This window comes from Bombina bombina, chromosome 3, assembly GCF_027579735.1.
Source record: "Bombina bombina isolate aBomBom1 chromosome 3, aBomBom1.pri, whole genome shotgun sequence".
NCBI lineage: Eukaryota > Metazoa > Chordata > Amphibia > Anura > Bombinatoridae > Bombina > Bombina bombina.
In genome coordinates this window covers 449,834,485-449,855,390 of record NC_069501.1, presented here as the reverse complement: position 1 = coordinate 449,855,390, position 20,906 = coordinate 449,834,485, and the positions used below count along the sequence as shown (strand labels likewise).

The following is a 20,906-nucleotide window of genomic DNA, read 5'->3' as shown; positions in this document are numbered from 1 at the left end:
TTACTGACTGTAAAAGCACTAGCTGTGCACAGTATATTGTGTACACCAGACATTACTGACTGTAAAAGCACTAGCTGTGCACAATATATTGTGTATACCAGACATTACTGGCTGTAAAAGCACTAGCTGTGCACAGTATATTGTGTAAACCAGACATTACTGGCTGTAATAGCATTAGCTGTGCACAGTATATTGTGTACACCAGACATTACTGGCTGTAAAAGCACAAGCTGTGCACAATATATTGTGTAAACCAGACAATACTGGCTGTAATAGTACTAGCTTTGCACAATATATTGTGTACACCAGACATTACGGGCTGTAATAGCACTATCTGTGCACCGTATATTGTGTACACCAGACATTACTGGCTGTAATAGCACTATTTGTGCACAGTATATTGTGTACACCAGACATTACGGGCTGTAATAGCACTATCTGTGCACAGTATATTGTGTACACCAGACATTACTGGCTGTAATAGCACTATCTGTGCACAGTATATTGTGTACTCCAGACATTACTGGCTGAAAAGCACTAGCTTTGCACAGTATATTGTGTACACCAGACATTACTGGCTGTAAAAGAACTAGTTGTGCACAGTATATTGTGTACACCAGACATTATTGGCTGTAAAAGCACAAGCTGCGCACAGTATATTGTGTACACCAGACATTACTGGCTGTAATAGCACTAGTTGTTTACAGTATATTGTGTACACAAGACATTACTGGCTGTAATAGCACCAGTTGTTTACAGTATATTGTGTACACAAGACATTACTGACTGTAAAAGCACTAGCTGTGCACAGTATATTGTGTACACCAGACATTACTGGCTGTAAAAGCACTAGCTGTGCACAGTATATTGTGTACACCAGACATTACTGGCTGTAAAAGAACTAGTTGTGCACAGTATATTGTGTACACCAGACATTATTGGCTGTAAAAGCACAAGCTGCGCACAGTATATTGTGTACACCAGACATTACTGGCTGTAATAGCACTAGTTGTTTACAGTATATTGTGTACACAAGACATTACTGGCTGTAATAGCACCAGTTGTTTACAGTATATTGTGTACACAAGACATTACTGACTGTAAAAGCACTAGCTGTGCACAGTATATTGTGTACACCAGACATTACTGGCTGTAAAAGCACTAGCTGTGCACAGTATATTGTGTACACCAGACATTACTGGCTGTAATAGCACTAGCTGTGCACAGTATATTGTGTACACCAGACATTACTGGCTGTAATAGCACTAGCTGTGCACAGTATATTGTGTACACCAGACATTACTGGCTGTAAAAGCACTAGCTGTGCACAATATATTGTGTACACCAGACATTACTGGCTGTAAAAGCACTAGCTGTGCACAGTATATTGTGTACACCAGACATTACTGGCTGTAATAGCACCAGTTGTTTACAGTATATTGTGTACACAAGACATTACTGACTGTAAAAGCACTAGCTGTGCACAGTATATTGTGTACACCAGACATTACTGGCTGTAAAAGCACTAGCTGTGCACAGTATATTGTGTACACCAGACATTACTGGCTGTAAAAGCACTAGCTCTGCGCAGTATATTGTGCACACCAGAGATTACTGGCTGTAAAACCACTAGCTGTGCACAGTATATTGTGTACACCAGACATTACTAGCTGTAAAAGCACTAGCTTTGCGCAGTATATTGTGTACACCAGACATTACTGGCTGTAAAAGCACTAGCCGTGCACAGTATATTGTGTACACCAGACATTACTGGCTGTAAAAGCACTAGCTGTGCACAGTATATTGTGCACACCAGACATTACTGACTGTAAAAGCACTAGCTGTGCACAGTATATTGTGTACAGCAGACATTACTGGCTGTAAAAGCACTAGCTGTGCACAGTATATTGTGTACACCAGACATTACTGGCTGTAAAAGCACTAGCTGTGTACAATATATTGTGTACACCAGACATTACTGGCTGTAAAAGCACTAGCAGTGCACAGTATATTGTGTACACCAGACATTACTGACTGTAAAAGCACTAGCTGTGCACAATATATTGTGTACACCAGACATTACTGACTGTAAAAGCAATAGCTGTGCACAGTATATTGTGTACACCAGACATTACTGTCTGTAAAAGAACTAGCTGTGCACAGTATATTGTGTACACCAGACATTACTGGCTGTAAAAGCACTAGCTGTGCACAGTATATTGTGTACACCAGACATTACTGGCTGTAAAAGCACTAGCTTTGCACAGTATATTGTGTACACCAGACATTACTGACTGTAAAAGCACTAGCTGTGTACAGTATATTGTGTACACCAGACATTACTGACTGTAAAAGCACTAGCTGTGCACAGTATATTGTGTACACCAGACATTACTAGCTGTAAAAGCACTATCTGTGCACAGTATATTGTGTACCCCAGACATTACTGTCTGTAAAAGCACTAGCTGTGCACAGTCTATTGTGCACACCCGACATTACTGACTGTAAAAGCACTAGTTGTGCACAGTATAATGTGTACACCAGACATTGGTGGCTGTAAAAGCACTAGCTTTGCACAGTATATTGTGTACACCAGACATTACTGACTGTAAAAGCACTAGCTGTGCACAGTATAATGTGTACACCAGACATTACTGACTGTAAAAGCAATAGCTGTGCACAGTATATTGTGTACACCAGACATTACTGTCTGTAAAAGAACTAGCTGTGCACAGTATATTGTGTACACCAGACATTACTGGCTGTAAAAGCACTAGCTGTGCACAGTATATTGTGTACACCAGACATTACTGGCTGTAAAAGCACTAGCTTTGCACAGTATATTGTGTACACCAGACATTACTGACTGTAAAAGCACTAGCTGTGTACAGTATATTGTGTACACCAGACATTACTGACTGTAAAAGCACTAGCTGTGCACAGTATATTGTGTACACCAGACATTACTAGCTGTAAAAGCACTATCTGTGCACAGTATATTGTGTACCCCAGACATTACTGTCTGTAAAAGCACTAGCTGTGCACAGTCTATTGTGCACACCCGACATTACTGACTGTAAAAGCACTAGTTGTGCACAGTATAATGTGTACACCAGACATTGGTGGCTGTAAAAGCACTAGCTTTGCACAGTATATTGTGTACACCAGACATTACTGACTGTAAAAGCACTAGCTGTGCACAGTATAATGTGTACACCAGACATTACTGGCTGTAATAGCACTAGCTGTGCACAGTATATTGTGTACACCAGACATTACTGGCTGTAAAAGCACTAGCTGTGCACAGTATATTGTGTACACCAGACATTGCTGGCTGTAAAAGCACTAGCTTTGCACAGTATATTGTGTACACCAGACATTACTGACTGTAAAAGCACTAGCTGTGCACAGTATATTGTGTACACCAGACATTACTGGCTGTAAAAGCACTAGCTGTGCACAGTATATTGTGTACACCAGACATTACTGGCTGTAAAAGCACTAGCTGTGCACAGTATATTGTGTACACCAGACATTGTTGGCTGTAAAAGCACTAGCTGTGCACAGTATATTGTGTACACCAGACATTACTGGCTGTAAAAGCACTAGCAGTGCACAGTATATTGTGTACACCAGACATTGCTGGCTGTAAAAGCACTAGCTGTGCACAGTATATTGTGTACACCAGACATTACTGGCTGTAAAAGCACTAGCTGTGCACAGTATTGTCAGAGTATATGAATATTATGATGAATATTACATATGTGTACATATATATATATATATATATATATATATATATATGTATATTTTATACACTGTATATGTTAGATGAGAACTCAGGATTAATTAAACATGAGTTTGTTGAACACAGCTTCTAATACACGTCTATCAGGATTGACGATCAGTAGAGCCTTTTTGAAACACAAACATTTCTTTTCTAAAGGAAATAGCTCAGTGACCCTATTCATTTGACTATATATGCAGATTTTATAACCTCAGAACATTTGGTGAGGTGAGAAAAGAATGTGTTCAAGGACCCCTTTGGAATTTGACACGTGTGATACAACAGTTCTATCTCACTGAATCTCTATTTGAAGACTTACTGAAAAAACCCCTCTTGGGGGAAGGTGACACAAATAAAATCAAATACACATCTGCACTGCTGGCTAAACAGGAAATATGCTGTTTTAAAGACTCTTACAACTCCTCATGGATTGACCCCATGTGGAGCAATAAAGGCCTTGGAAAACACAGACAAATACTAAGGTGTGACTCTGGAAGTTCACGTAAGCAGACAGCAAATAAACATTTTTTTTTCTCTCTCTGTTTAAATACATGCCCCAGAATGTATTAAATATAGAAATTTGGGAAATTGTCTAAATTCTATATTATTATTACATGGGTATTTGCTAAGCTTGGGAGGTAACTGTTTTAGTCAGTCAAAAATGTGTAATAACCTCTGTTTTTGCTTATATTTTTCAGACAGATAAATTCAGATATACATAGAAATGATATATATGTTTTGAAAACACAAAAGATCTTACTTAGCCTCTGTGTTTTTAAGAATATAAATAAATACTTGTGGACCATACACATACTAATGATTGGATCATCTCTAATAATTATTTCTATTTTTATTGCAGACAACCATTGGTCATGAGCATCAATCTTAGAAAGAGACGGAATGCCGCATGAAATGAATTAAGTCATATCATATAAACATACAAATAAATGTTTATAAAGTTTCACATACATCTTTTAAAATATAGTGAGATGAAAATATGGAAGTTACTTTGATGTGATATGACTATGAGATATATATTTGATGTGATATAACTATGAAATATAAGTTATTTTAATATAATGTTAGATATGTGATGTTTCATATCAAAATGATCAGAAAATTCATTAAGATATAACTTATCCAAAACAAATATTATGAATAGTTGTCGCAGTAAATTATGATAAAAATAAATAACCATTTTATATAAAAAAAATTAACTGGCTTAAAAATGTCAGAAATGCTGTATTGTATTGCTATGTTGTACTGTATGCTGCCACCTGGTGTTATGTTGCGAGAACTACAGCCAGAAGGTTCTTTCTGGCTGTTAAAAATGAAATTTCCAAGGGCCAATCCGATTTAGACTTCCCAGATAACCAATGGGAAGGTCAGCTCCCGTAGTGCCACCCACATGATGTCATCAATGATTATATAATGGGAGTGTTGAATGCACAAGAGAGAGTTGTCTGTAACTTGTTGAAAATTAGTGATCTGATTTTGGCTGCGATATACCTGAAAAAAAAAAAAGTTCACTTCAGCAAGGAGCTTAAAACTTATCCTTGATTTGTGCAAAAACCTTCTTTCAAATGAGATGACCTAAAGACCGCTACGAATTGGTTCAAAATTGGTGAAGTATATTGTATTTTAAATTGGTAGTTATAAGCCTAGGTTTTGTTCAAATCTGTGTCTGAATTGGCTAAGTAACTCATCTATACAAGTTCTGATATTGTCGGTTAATTTTGTATTAGGATAAATTGCAGCTAAATAGCAGAATATATATTTTATCCTATTGTTTTATAAACACTGTTTAGAATTGTATTGCTTGGATGTTAAAGGTTTTTAGTCCCATTGTGTTAAATAAATAAGGCTGAATTGCGAAGGTATATTGTTCTGGGTTTTGTAAGAAGAATAGCATATCTTAAGAGTTGGTTCTAACGCATATAAACTTTTATTTAGTTTCCTTTTATTGCAAATATAGTTCAATATGTTTATGGATATTAACTAAATAAAAGAATTCAGATATTTATATTAATTGTATGGTCTAGTAGGTGCATGGTTGATAAGGGTTTCTATTTCTTTGTATTGTGTTTATAACCCTGCCATAAACTTATATATATTATTTGGATAGCACTGCTAAGATTTTCATAAATATACTGACATAATAATTGGAGGCACTTTTTCTGAGATTTATTAATATTCCATCATAATTGATATAATATATTTGAAAGTAAATAGAAATTATTATAAAGGAGAAAAAAAAATAAATTCATATTTCGATATTAATATTTTGAAGATATAATTTTTTTTGAAAAGTTGAAATATTAATTTCATATTTCGAGATTGACATTAATATCTTGAAATATTATTAAAGATTAATTTTGAAAAATTAATAAAAATATTAATTTTTCATATTTCAAAATTAATCAAAAATATTGATTTTTCATATTTTCAAAGTTAATCAAAAATATTAATTTCTCATATTTTGGAATATTAATTTTTCATATTTCAAAATTAATAATATTTTTTTGAAATATAAAAATTTTCCTTCTCTCTTTTTATTGGCAAAAATTGTATTAGCGTTTTAGTTTAACTAAGTACTAAACCAATATAATAATGTCTGTAGCCAGAAGTGACTCATTTAATTCTATACATAGCAATGAAATTGGTCCCATAACCATACCTATTACTAAAGGTCAGGTCCTTAAGAAAGATATCTTAAGTTACATTAAAGGGAAGTTAAATATTGCTGGTGAATTAAATGATTTTGTGGATATGCTTGAAACTAGGGCTAAAAATATTACCGTTAATAATAATATGTGGAATGAAGAGAATGAATTCTTCCAGGAATTATTAATGATTAATCAATGCAAAGATCCCAAAAAGCGAGAAAAACTAATACTAAAATCTTGGCCCCTTTTAATATGCATAATTGACGAAATGTCGTTTTGTGTCACAGACAAACGATTGCAAATACAGGAGCTAGAAAATAGTATTCGTTCCTCGCGCAGACGCGAAGAGGGTTTAAAAACAGCCAAAAATAAAATGGATGAATTTGCCCAAAACCTAGCCACCTTAGATAAGCACAATATGGACTTAATCGCGCAGATACAAGATTTAAATAAACAGCTTGCGCAAAGCCAGAGAGAATTAAGCGATTTAAAAAGGTCATATCGCCATAATGAAAACCCCTATATTAGCAATGAGAATAATACAGATAATGCTAACTCCTTTAGCGAACGCGTCAGGGACGAGGTACGAAAATATATAGAACAATATAGACAAATGACCCCTAACGGGTCAGAAGTAGATTTCCCAAATAGACAATCCCCTCAGGATGTAAATCCAGAGGACAGCTGTAGCGCAGCTGATGCGGGGGAGGGAAACTCTAACAGAGAATCCCAAAATAAGTCTGATAAAGTCTATGATTCCCATAAAATAATCACCTTCATACAACGCGCAGTACCTATATTCTCCAATAAGGGAACAACATCTGTAATTGATCATTTACAGGCTTTTGAAAATGCGTTAGCTATAATGAATGTTACAAGTGAGAAATTGAAAATTGAATTTCTGCCTTGGGTATTTGACAGTAAGCATCACAAATTCTTTGCTTCACTAAAGGATATGAATATTCATTCCTGGAATGGGGTAAAACAACAATGCAGAAAAGAATTCGGGCAATATCGCACTAAAACTGCCGCGAAAATAGCGGTATATGGTTTAAAGTGTCGTGCGAATCAGAGTCCAGTCGAATTCCTTTCTGTATTGAAAAATGCGTACAGTATGGCTGAAGATAATCCCAGATTTGATGGCTCAGAATTTGTAAATTTATTTTTTGAAGCACTGCCTACACCCATCAAAATTAACTTAGCTAGAGATTTTGATGAGAACTGCTCATTGGAATGGCTGATCAAAGAGAGTACGAAGTTATACTCTATTCAGCAGTCCAGTGAGCAGGGGGTTAAAAAGGAGTCAAAACCCAAAATTGTGGCAGAAACTAGGGTGTCACCTAGCCCCCTCAATTTGAAGTCTAACAAGAGGACTTATGCAGAGGTGGCCAGTCAAAACAGGCCATCTCCACAGAGGTTTAATTCTGCCCCTCCCCCTACACAGGTTGAGGCGCAGGGAGACTATAACCAAAGTGGGGGACATAATCAGGTGAATAATTACTCACAAAGAGAATACTCACCAAATAATTGGTATCCGCGCAAGGGTAGATACAATAGACGGCGAAGATATTCTCAGGGTAACCAGACACCCCAGGTATATAATGCTTCCCAAAATATTAATACTGAACAAGCTGAACCCCAGGGGCAACCACGCCAGAATAGAAATAGTGGCCCTGATTCTGAGGGAACCCAATGGTCCAGGAATCAGTACAATGGGGCACCAAGAGATAGGCCCAGGGGTAGAGGTAACTTGTACAATCAGGTAGATATGCTGTTTACCCAATTAAATCGGTTGAGCGAACAAATCGCTAATATGAGTCAAAAATCTACGGCTCAGCAACCGAACAATACTTTTTTAGGGGTACAGCCAGTGGTCAGCAGTGGACCACAGGCACAGTCATAAATACTGCAGTATCACCTGAAGGGGAGGGGAGAGATATACAAAATGTAGTAATAAATATCAATGATACTAATCATGTTATCTCCCCACAGACCGGAAACGGACAAATTAGCTGTGACAATGTGCGACATCAGCCGGGAAAAATTAACCAAACTTTTCCTCTGCAGTGTTCTCTTAACATTATTTCCACAGATGCAGTACACAAGAACCCAGCTGACCTTGTCATAGGGGAAACAGGTAGGTATGAAATTTCCTCTGCATCGAATGACACAGCGGATCCAGGTAAAAAGTGGCGAAGCCCACAGATGTACAAGAATGCAAATTTTATGTGTGAAATGATAGAAACTGCAGGAAGATATTATGTACTAGTTGAGCTGCAAGATTCAGTCTCCAACCCTATCAGGGGATTAATTGACACTGGGTCACAGGCAACTATCTTATCCCACAGGTACTACACACAGCTAAATGAGCTAACACCCCACAAACCCAAAATAAGAGAATTTGACGGTTCTCTAATAGGTGTTGGGGGTGACTCCCTAAAAGTTTACGGTACTGCCTGGTTAAAATTTAAATTGGGGAACAGGGTCATAAGACACCCTGTCATTATAGTGGATCTGCCAACTGATCGTTTAATTATTGGTAGTGATCTCCTGAAACGATTAAGCACCATAATTGATTGCATAAATAATGTAATTTGGTCGCAAGTTAAACGGCCTATCAATTATGAAAAATCTAGTACATCTCGCACCCGACACAGCTGTCACGTGGTGGAAGAGAAACCAGATGCTGTGGAGATTCATTTCAGGAATAACTCTACACCTGAAATCACTATTCTACAAATAGATGATCAGACTCCTTTTAGTGGCTCTGATGGTAATACTTTTAAAATTTCGCCCGGAAAAATAGCGAATATCTCCCTAGATGGCGATATATTAACCATATCACTCCACAAGGGGGATCCTAAAATCCCTAAAGGGGGAGACCATGCTCAATACCTCACAGGGATTGAGAGAGTTAAAGAGGATCTATTTATCCCTATACAAGTGCATGACCTTGGTAAAACCAAGTATGCTAAAATAAATTTAAAACAGGAAGCTAGCTATATAAGCGAAGGTTTATTAGCGCAAATAGCTGAACCTAAAGTGATTAAATGTCTTTCTCCCCAAGACCACTGTGTCAACGGCCTGGATGACAGGTCTGAAAGCTATAACATCACAGCTAAGTGCTTATTATCTATCTCTATTGGTAATAAGTCAGTGAAGCACCTGTTTTTAGTTTTAAATACTCCCCATAATCAAATATACATTGGCAATGATATCTTACATAGATATGCCATACAAATAGATCTGATTAATTCTTGCCTTTGGAGCAGGTTAAAGGGGGACCCTGAAGTATTTCAGGATGAAAATGCAGCCCTAAAATCAAACCAGCAATTGCCATATGCTGTGAATATGCAGGTATCTAGCGATGTTATAATTCCTGCTGGGGCTGATAAATTTCTTTTACCCTTACAGGTAAAGAGAGGTCAGAAATTAAAAACTTCTGAAACACTGATTTGCCTCTCCCATAGAATACAAAATCTGGGTGTCTCAGTAACCTACACTCCTATGGTGAATATTGGAACTGTTCCAATAAATATTATTGTGCATAACATGACCCCACAGGATATAACATTATCCAAGGGAACTACCATAGGATATGCACTGGAATCAAGTTATTACACTTTTGGATTCCAGAATAATGTAATTGGGCTAATACCTGAAGGATACTTAACTGAAGAACAATTAATAGAACAATCCTTTGCATCTATGCCAGAGGGTCTATTTAATATTCAGTCCATTTATCCCTTCAGCTCAGAGGAAGGCATCTGTAAAATTGAAGAAGCCTCTCTAGTGTTTGATCAGCCAATCAAACAGCAAGATTACCCCAATACCCAGAGTCATGGGAGCAATGTAAATTATAATCAAGGGGATCTCACCTCTAGACTGGAAGAAGCCTATGAAATAGGACAGCCTGAAATCTTTCCAGGATTTCAGCAAATAGTCGAAGAGCAAATATCCTTAGCTAATGGCTGTTCCAGCGATGATGAACGCCAACAGCTGCGAGAACTACTGATGGAGTACAAGGATATTTTTGCTAAGGATTCTTATGACTGTGGTACTACAGACTTGCACATTGCAAGAATACAAACAGATCCTAATGCGCCACCTGTATTTGTCAAACAATACAGACTTCCCTTAGCCTCATATGATTCTCTTGCAGAGATCATAAGGAATTTGGAAGAAAGAGGTATTATCAGACAGGTGCACAGCTCTTATAATAATCCTATTCTAGGTGTCCTTAAGCCCAATGGACAATGGCGTTTGTGTGCTGACTTAAGACAGCTAAACAAACGAGTATACATGTCTGGCTGGCCTGTACCATACATTGACCAGTGTCTAGCACAAATGCAGGGATCCAAAATATTCACTGCCATTGATTGTGCACAGGGATATTGGACCATAAAGGTACATGAAGAGGACCAGTATAAGCTAGCATTCTCCTTCCAAAAGATTCAGTATGCATTCCAGAGACTTCCATTTGGATACATAAATTCTGGACATGAATTTGCTGTATTCATGCATAAGGCTATGCCTGACGCACTGGAAAGGGGGACCTTATCTTATGTGGATGATGTTTTAATCAAAAGCACAGACTTTGAAAAACACATTGCAGAGCTTAAACACGTCCTCAGCCAACTTAAAAGGGCAGGTGTCAAATTATCCCTGCAAAAAGCTCAATGGTGCCGCACTCGTGTAAACTTCTTGGGACATGAAGTTACTTCTGACGGATTAAATCCCCAGAAGAAAAAGGTAGAATCGATAGTGAATTCTAAAAACCCAACTAACTTAAAGGAATTGAGATCATTCCTGGGTATGACAAATTATTCTCGCAAATTCATTGATAATTATGCGGAATTAACTAAACCACTACTACTTCTTCTGAAGAAAGATGTGAAATGGCACTGGAGTGAGTCTCAAGAGACAGCCATCAGAGAGCTGAAGAGAAAACTCACTCAAGCACCTTGCTTAGCATACCCTGAAGGTGGCAAACCTTTCTTCTTAGAGACAGGTTACACAGATATAAGCATGAGTGCTGTGTTATACCAAAAGCATGATAATTTGAACAAAGCCATTGCTTATGCGAGCAAAAATCTATCCCCAGTAGAAATAAAGTTTAACGATTGCGAAAAAGCCCTCTTATCTACTGTATGGGCTCTACAAAATTTCCGCAGCTATATACAGGGCGAGAAAATTATTGTAGAAACGGCCCACCAGCCTTTGCTATATTTGCAAAGTGAGAGAATAAGAGATGGGAATTTGTCTAACAGCCGCATAACAGCGTGGACTCTTTCCTTACAAGGCTGGCCCTTAGAAATTCGCTACAAGCAGAATAAAAAGAATCCAGTCGCACAAGGGCTTGCTGAGCTCCACGACTGTACTGCTAGAGATCCTGGGGAAAAATTATCAGAAGATGATTTTCTGGAAGAACAATTGCTTTCCCCATATAAAATGTACAATGAGGACCATTGTCAAACATTACCTTGGGTATATGTTGATGGTTGTTCTTACCATGCCACTATTGATAATGAGCGCAGATTAGTCGCTGGCATTGGTATAACTGGGGCAAACGGATTCTCAAATATATCTGTAGGTTTCAACATTGGACCAAGATCCAGTCAAGTTGCAGAACTAACTGCTGTTTTCAAAACCATTGAAATGGCTATTGAACATGGTATTCATGAATTTGTGATCATAACTGACTCAAATTATGTGCGTGACAGTTTTGTTGAATACCTGCCAACTTGGAAAAGAAATGGCATGCAGAAAAGCAATAACAAACCAGTCAAGCATGGCAAATTGTTCTGCGAGATTGATAATCTGGTAGTATCCAATGATTTAACCATACACTGGAAAAAGACCAAGGGTCATTCCAGAGTTTTAGGTCCTGATAAGGAAGGCAATGACCTTGCGGACTCATTAGCCAAACAAGGAGCCATAACTGGAGAACTCCTTAATATTGAACACTTAATGGGTGCAATTCAGGTAGAAGCCATTACCAGAAACCAGGCAAAACAACAGAGTGAGCCTAACTTGGTACAATGGAGTCAGGATTCTCCTAGTGAGGACCTGATCACTAGTCAAAAAGAAGACCCCATTGTAGACATCTTCTATAAACACATAGAAGATCCTGAAAGCAACCCCATCTCAAAAGATGATTGTATTGGCAAAGAAGATCTGAGAATCTTAATAAAATCTAAATCACAATTCAAATTACAGGATGGTTTGTTAATTAGAACCTCCAAAACTGGCATCCAACAGTGGGTAGTACCCACCAAGTTCAGAGGTCTAATGCTTCAACATGCCCATGATGCTCCCACATCTGGTCATCGCGGTGCCAAACTCACGTACGAAATATTGCGTGACTACGCTTTTTGGCCACACATGTTGAAAGATGTTCAAACCTACTGTCAAGGGTGTTTAATCTGTCCACAGTTCCAACCCACTGCACCAACGCATAGAGCGCCATTGCAGAAAAGGGGGATGGTAATGCCATGGTCAGATATACAAATTGATTTTATTGGTCCGGTAACAAGGTCATCAAGAGGTAACAAGTACATGTTAACAGTGACATGCCTGTTCACTAAATGGGTAGGGTGCATTAGTGCACCTAACAATAGTGCTGAAACATGTGCAGCATTGCTCATCAACCATGTATTTTCCAGATTTGGTTTGCCCCAAAGAATCGAATCAGATCGGGGGACCCACTTCACTAGCGAAGTGATGACAAAAATGTGGAAAATACTAGGGGTTAAAAGAAAGCTCCATATTGCTTATAGAGCTGCCTCAAGTGGTGGTGTAGAGCGTTACAACCAATCCATTGTTAAAATCCTCAAAAAGTTTGTGAGTGAAACAGGTAAAGACTGGGATATAAAACTACCTCTAGTCTTAATGGCATTAAGAGCAACTCCAAGTAGTGCTACCAAGATGTCACCTTTTGAGCTGATGACTGGTAGAAGAATGGTTCTACCTCAGCATCTGCTGTACCGTACATCAGACCAAAATTTGATAAACGCTGCCAATACACATCAATATGTGGAAAACCTAAGGAGACACCTGCAACATGCCTTTGCATTTGCTCAAAGGAATTTAGAAAGAGCCGCAACTGCCACTAAAACCTATTATGATCTCAAAACATCCAAAAAGGAATATGAAATAAATGATAAAGTTTATCTTTATAACTTTGGAAGAGATCAGGTTAGGGAGAAGAAATTTCTTCCCTCATGGAAAGGTCCTTTTGTCATTACTGACAAAATATCTCCAGTGGCCTATAAAATACGGATCCCCAAAAATGAAGGTTTCATAGATAAATGGGTACATATAAATCAACTGCGGGCATGTCATCCCAGGTCCCAACTACAAGTCATAGAGGGAGAATGAAGTGTCATATCCCCAAATGCATTAAAGACATACTGTAATTTAAAGATGCCTAACTGATAAACATGAAAGCTCAAAATAACAAACTTTCTTCATAAGAGACTGTCTATGAGGTATACGGTTGATCCTCATCAAATACCACTGACTTTAAGCCAATTCAAATACATGTGTCCTACATCTATTTGAAGTTGGAAGGGGGATTTATGTCAGAGTATATGAATATTATGATGAATATTACATATGTGTACATATATATATATATATATATATATATATATGTATATTTTATACACTGTATATGTTAGATGAGAACTCAGGATTAATTAAACATGAGTTTGTTGAACACAGCTTCTAATACACGTCTATCAGGATTGACGATCAGTAGAGCCTTTTTGAAACACAAACATTTCTTTTCTAAAGGAAATAGCTCAGTGACCCTATTCATTTGACTATATATGCAGATTTTATAACCTCAGAACATTTGGTGAGGTGAGAAAAGAATGTGTTCAAGGACCCCTTTGGAATTTGACACGTGTGATACAACAGTTCTATCTCACTGAATCTCTATTTGAAGACTTACTGAAAAAACCCCTCTTGGGGGAAGGTGACACAAATAAAATCAAATACACATCTGCACTGCTGGCTAAACAGGAAATATGCTGTTTTAAAGACTCTTACAACTCCTCATGGATTGACCCCATGTGGAGCAATAAAGGCCTTGGAAAACACAGACAAATACTAAGGTGTGACTCTGGAAGTTCACGTAAGCAGACAGCAAATAAACATTTTTTTTTCTCTCTCTGTTTAAATACATGCCCCAGAATGTATTAAATATAGAAATTTGGGAAATTGTCTAAATTCTATATTATTATTACATGGGTATTTGCTAAGCTTGGGAGGTAACTGTTTTAGTCAGTCAAAAATGTGTAATAACCTCTGTTTTTGCTTATATTTTTCAGACAGATAAATTCAGATATACATAGAAATGATATATATGTTTTGAAAACACAAAAGATCTTACTTAGCCTCTGTGTTTTTAAGAATATAAATAAATACTTGTGGACCATACACATACTAATGATTGGATCATCTCTAATAATTATTTCTATTTTTATTGCAGACAACCATTGGTCATGAGCATCAATCTTAGAAAGAGACGGAATGCCGCATGAAATGAATTAAGTCATATCATATAAACATACAAATAAATGTTTATAAAGTTTCACATACATCTTTTAAAATATAGTGAGATGAAAATATGGAAGTTACTTTGATGTGATATGACTATGAGATATATATTTGATGTGATATAACTATGAAATATAAGTTATTTTAATATAATGTTAGATATGTGATGTTTCATATCAAAATGATCAGAAAATTCATTAAGATATAACTTATCCAAAACAAATATTATGAATAGTTGTCGCAGTAAATTATGATAAAAATAAATAACCATTTTATATAAAAAAAATTAACTGGCTTAAAAATGTCAGAAATGCTGTATTGTATTGCTATGTTGTACTGTATGCTGCCACCTGGTGTTATGTTGCGAGAACTACAGCCAGAAGGTTCTTTCTGGCTGTTAAAAATGAAATTTCCAAGGGCCAATCCGATTTAGACTTCCCAGATAACCAATGGGAAGGTCAGCTCCCGTAGTGCCACCCACATGATGTCATCAATGATTATATAATGGGAGTGTTGAATGCACAAGAGAGAGTTGTCTGTAACTTGTTGAAAATTAGTGATCTGATTTTGGCTGCGATATACCTGAAAAAAAAAAAAGTTCACTTCAGCAAGGAGCTTAAAACTTATCCTTGATTTGTGCAAAAACCTTCTTTCAAATGAGATGACCTAAAGACCGCTACGAATTGGTTCAAAATTGGTGAAGTATATTGTATTTTAAATTGGTAGTTATAAGCCTAGGTTTTGTTCAAATCTGTGTCTGAATTGGCTAAGTAACTCATCTATACAAGTTCTGATATTGTCGGTTAATTTTGTATTAGGATAAATTGCAGCTAAATAGCAGAATATATATTTTATCCTATTGTTTTATAAACACTGTTTAGAATTGTATTGCTTGGATGTTAAAGGTTTTTAGTCCCATTGTGTTAAATAAATAAGGCTGAATTGCGAAGGTATATTGTTCTGGGTTTTGTAAGAAGAATAGCATATCTTAAGAGTTGGTTCTAACGCATATAAACTTTTATTTAGTTTCCTTTTATTGCAAATATAGTTCAATATGTTTATGGATATTAACTAAATAAAAGAATTCAGATATTTATATTAATTGTATGGTCTAGTAGGTGCATGGTTGATAAGGGTTTCTATTTCTTTGTATTGTGTTTATAACCCTGCCATAAACTTATATATATTATTTGGATAGCACTGCTAAGATTTTCATAAATATACTGACAGTATATTGTGTACACCAGACATTACTGGCTGTAAAAGCACTAGTTGTGCACAGTATATTGTGTACACAAGACATTACTGGCTGTAAAAGCACTAGCTGTGCACAGTATATTGTGTACACCAGACATTACTGGCTGTAAAAGCACTAGTTGTGCACAGTATATTGTGTACATCAGACATTACTGGCTGTAAAAGCACTAGTTGTGCACAGTATATTGTGTACACCAGACATTACTGGCTGTAATACCACTAGCTTTGCACAGTATATTGTGTACACCAGACATTACTGGCTGTAAAAGCACTAGTTGTGCACATTATATTGTGCACACCAGACATTACTAGCTGTGCACAGTATTTTGTATACAACAGATATCACTTGCTGTAAAAGTACAGTATATGTCCCCCATTTATGAAGCTGCATAAGTAGCTTCGGGGACGTTTCAGCTTGTTCATGTGAGTCTTCAACCGAAAGTTAACAGCTGCTTCTTAACAAGTCCACAACCTCAGAGGTAGCAAACATCAGACATCCTGGACTTGTTCATCTGGGATGACTGCATCCTCTGCGTGTGCAAACTTCCAGCAGCGGATGTTGATATGGAGGCTCAGAATGACGAATCTTCTTAAATGGGGGCCATTGTATACACCCAGAAATCACTGGCTGTAATAGTACTAGTTGTGAACAGTATATTGTGTACACCAGACAGCACTGGCTGTTATAGTACTAGAAGGAAAAAGTTTTACATTAGCAGAAATAAAGTGTAGTGACACGAAAACTGAAGCAACAACTGATTATTATTCCTGCACAGGGTTACCTTAACAACATAGTAGTCTCTGCAGTTAGGGCAGCTGAAACTTACATTCCTTGCACTGTTACCTGTGTCTTAGCTGCCTAAACTAATATTCCCAGTCCTGTTGTCTTATTTCTGCTAAAGAAAGAAATAAAATTGCTACCTTCTATGGTGTACATAACACTGGCACAGCTAGCAGTGTTATTAATCAGTGACGTCTGGCTGCTGAGTAGGCACCTCTATTGTAATACATTTTGAAATATCTTATTTTAAAGGGGGAAAACAACTGTGAACTACAATGTGCTTGTATACATTACCATTACATACTGGTTCGCCATTACTCCATGTTCCATCACTTTTACAGGATCTAGAATGTGTTGCTGGTATCATCCTGTACCTAAAGCACATAAATAACATTTGCCCTTATTTCTAAGAATCGTACAGACTGCATTTATTCCCTACTCATAACCTGCTAATTTTTTTTTCACTTACTTGTAAATACCTGCTATTTTTAAAGTATAAAACATTCATTTAAATACAATATTAAAAAAGATACTTCTAGATAAAAATGCATATTAATACAGTTAAGTGACTTTAAATCTAATGTTCGCTAACCATTACGGGCAGATGACGAGTGGAGTGCAAAGGTTTGCGCACTAACAATGGGTTTATCGCTGATGTTTGCCCTTGTTGGGTTGAAAGTAAACACAATCACTTGATAGCAATCGCGATTTGCGCTAGAATGATTACCGTGTCCTCAGAGCTCTGGTTAATGGTTTTGCGAAACTAAAAAGTGACACAAAACCCATCAAAAATAAATTACAAAGTACAGTTCCACTCATAACAACACTATCTAATAAAAATTATTAAAAAAAATGTATTGCACACAAAAGTTATAAAGGCTCAAAGATATCTCAGGCAGGCAAAGGGATTAAGTATTTACAGACATAAATATATATATATACACATACAGTATCTCAAAAAAGTGAGTACACCCCTCACATTTTTGTAAATATTTTATTATAACTTTTAATGTGACCACACTTAAGAAATGACACTTTGCTACAATATAAAGTAGTGAGCGTACATCCTGTATAACAGTGTAAATTTGCTGCCCCCTCAAAATAACTCAACACACAGCCATTAATGTCTAAACCATTGGCAACAATAGTAAAGTGTCATTTCTTTAGTGTTGTCACATGAAAAGATATAATAAAATATTTACAAAAATGTGAGGGGTGTACTCACTTTTGTGAGATACTTTATCTAGACATTTATATATAAGTGCATTTTTGCAGTTAAAGGGATTTTAAACCCACATTTTTTCTTTAATGATTCAGATAGAGCATGCAATTTTAAGCAACTTTCCAATTTACTCACATTTTTGGTTCAGAACCCTGGATAGCGCTTGCTTATTGGTAGCTACATTTACCAAATCAATAAGCAAGCATAAACTAGGTTCTAAACCAAAAATGGGACGACTCTTAAGTTTTACATTCATTTTAACCCCTTAATGACCAAGGACGTGCAGGGTACGTCCTCCAAGAAAATGTCCTTAACGACCAAGGACGTACCCTGCACGTCTTTGGTCTTTGAAAGCAGTGGAAGCGATCCTGATCGCTTCCAGCTGCTTTCATGTTATTGCAGTGATGCCTCGATATAGAGGCATCCTGCAATAACTTTTTTAAGCAGTCTGATGCAGAGAGAGCCACTCTGTGGCCCTCTCTGCATCGGCTATTGATGGCTATGATCGTTGGTGGGTGGGAGCGTGTCCAGGGAGGCGAGTGGGTGGCCATCAGTAGAGGAGGGGGGCGGGATCGCGTGTGGGTGCGCGTGCACGTGCACGGGAGCGTGCGCGCGTGTGCACGGGAGCGCGCGCATGTGCACGGGAGCGTGCACGCGCGTGCACGTGTGAAACTGGCCATAAGCATTTAAGTTGAAGAGGCACAAGGTGGGACTCAGTGGGAGAGAGGGTGGGAATAAAAACTATTAATGATCTGGGAGAGGGTGGGGGGTTGGGTGTTAAGGGGGGTAAGCTACACTACAGAAAAACTTAAAATAAACATTTGATTTAAAACTGGGTACTGGCAGACAGCTGCCAGTACCCAATATGGTGCACAATAAGGCAGAGGAGGGGGGTAGAGAGCTGTTTGGGGGGGATCAGGGAGGTTGGGGCTTGGGGGGGGGGTCCTACACAGCAGAATTATTATTTTTTTAAAAACAAAACAAAAAAAAACTTTTATTTTAGTACTGGCACACTTTCTGCCAGTACTTAAGATGGCGGGGACAATTGTGGGGTGGGGGAGGGAAGACAGCTGTTTGGGAGGGATCAGGGGGTGTGATGTGTCAGGTGGGAGGCTGATCTCTACACTAAAGCTAAAATTAACCCTGCAAGCTCTCTATAAGCTACCTAATTAACCCCTTCACTGCTAGCCATAATACACGTGTGATGCGCAGCAGTATTTAGCGGCCTTCTAATTACCAAAAAGCAACGCCAAAGTCATATATGTCTGCTATTTCTGAACAAAGGGGATCCTAGAGAAGCATTTACAACCATGTGTGCCATAATTGCACAAGCTGTTAGTAAATAATTTCAGTGAGAAACATAAAATTGTGAAAAAATTTAGCGTTTTTTTCAATTTGATCGCATTTGGCGTGGAAATGGTGGCATGAAATATACCAAAATGTGCCTAGATCAATACTTGGGGTTGTCTACTGCACTACACTAAAGCTAAAATTAACCCTACAAGCTCCCTACATGCTCCCTAATTAACCCCTTCACTGCTGGGCATAATACACGCGTGGTGCGCAGTGGCATTTGGCAGCCATCTAATTACCAAAAAGCAACGCCAAAGCCATATATGTCTGCTATTTCTGAACAAAGGGGATCCCAGAGAAGCATTTACAACCATTTATGCCATAATTGCACAAGTTGTTTGTAAATAATTTCAGTGAGAAACCTAAAGTTTGTGAAAAAATTTGTGAAAAAGTGAACGATTTTTTTTATTTGATGGTATTTGGCGGTGAAATGGTGGCATGAAATATACCAAAATGGGCCTAGATCAATACTTTGGGATGTCTTCTAAAAAAAAATATATACATGTCAATTGATATTCAGGGATTCCTGAAAGATATCAGTGTCCCAATGTAACTAGCGCTAATTTTGAAAAAAAGTGGTTTGGAAATAGCAAAGTGCTACTTGTATTTATGGCCCTATAACTTGCAAAAAAGCAAAGAACATATAAACATTGGGTATTTCTAAACTCAGGACAAAATGTAGAAACTATTTAGCATGGGAGTTTTTTGGTGATTGTAGATGAGTAACAGATTTTGGGGGTCAAAGTTAGAAAAAGTGTGTTTTTTCCATTTTTTTCCTCATATTTTATAATTTTTTTTATAGTAAATTATAAGAAATGATGAAAATAATGGTATCTTTAGAAAGTCCATTTAATGGCGACAAAAACGATATATAATATGTGTGGGTACAGTAAATAAGTAAGAGGAAAATTACAGCTAAACTCAAATACCGCAAAAATGTAAAAATAGCCTTGGTCCCAAACGGACAGAAAATGGAAAAGTGCTGTGGTCATTAAGGGGTTAAATAAAGATAGCAAGAGAAACAAGAAGAATTGATAATATGAGTAAATTAGAAAGTTGCTTAAAATTGCATGCTCTATCTGAATTATTAAAGAAACAATTGGGGTTTAGTATGCCTTTAAGTAGATGAAAACGTAAAAATATAAATTATGCTTACCTGATAATTTCATTTTTGGGGAGAAATATCAGGGTATAAATGGTGCCAGAAGAACAAAATACAATTTAGGTCCGCCCAACGAAGCAATGGGCGGGAGTAGTGGACTCTCCTCCCCACGA

The 20,906-nt window shown here is 37.3% G+C and overlaps 1 protein-coding gene across 1 annotated transcript in view; it reads right to left on the bottom strand.

The window, feature by feature from the left end:
• Positions 1 to 17,423, bottom strand: part of LOC128653416 (complement component receptor 1-like protein) — a 217,719-nt gene extending 200,296 nt beyond the window's left edge. The window contains exon 1 of the mRNA XM_053706684.1: positions 17,351 to 17,423. Within this exon, the coding sequence (XP_053562659.1) occupies positions 17,351 to 17,423 (73 nt within the window). The remainder of the gene's footprint in view (positions 1 to 17,350) is intronic.
• Positions 17,424 to 20,906: the final 3,483 nt, after the last annotated feature.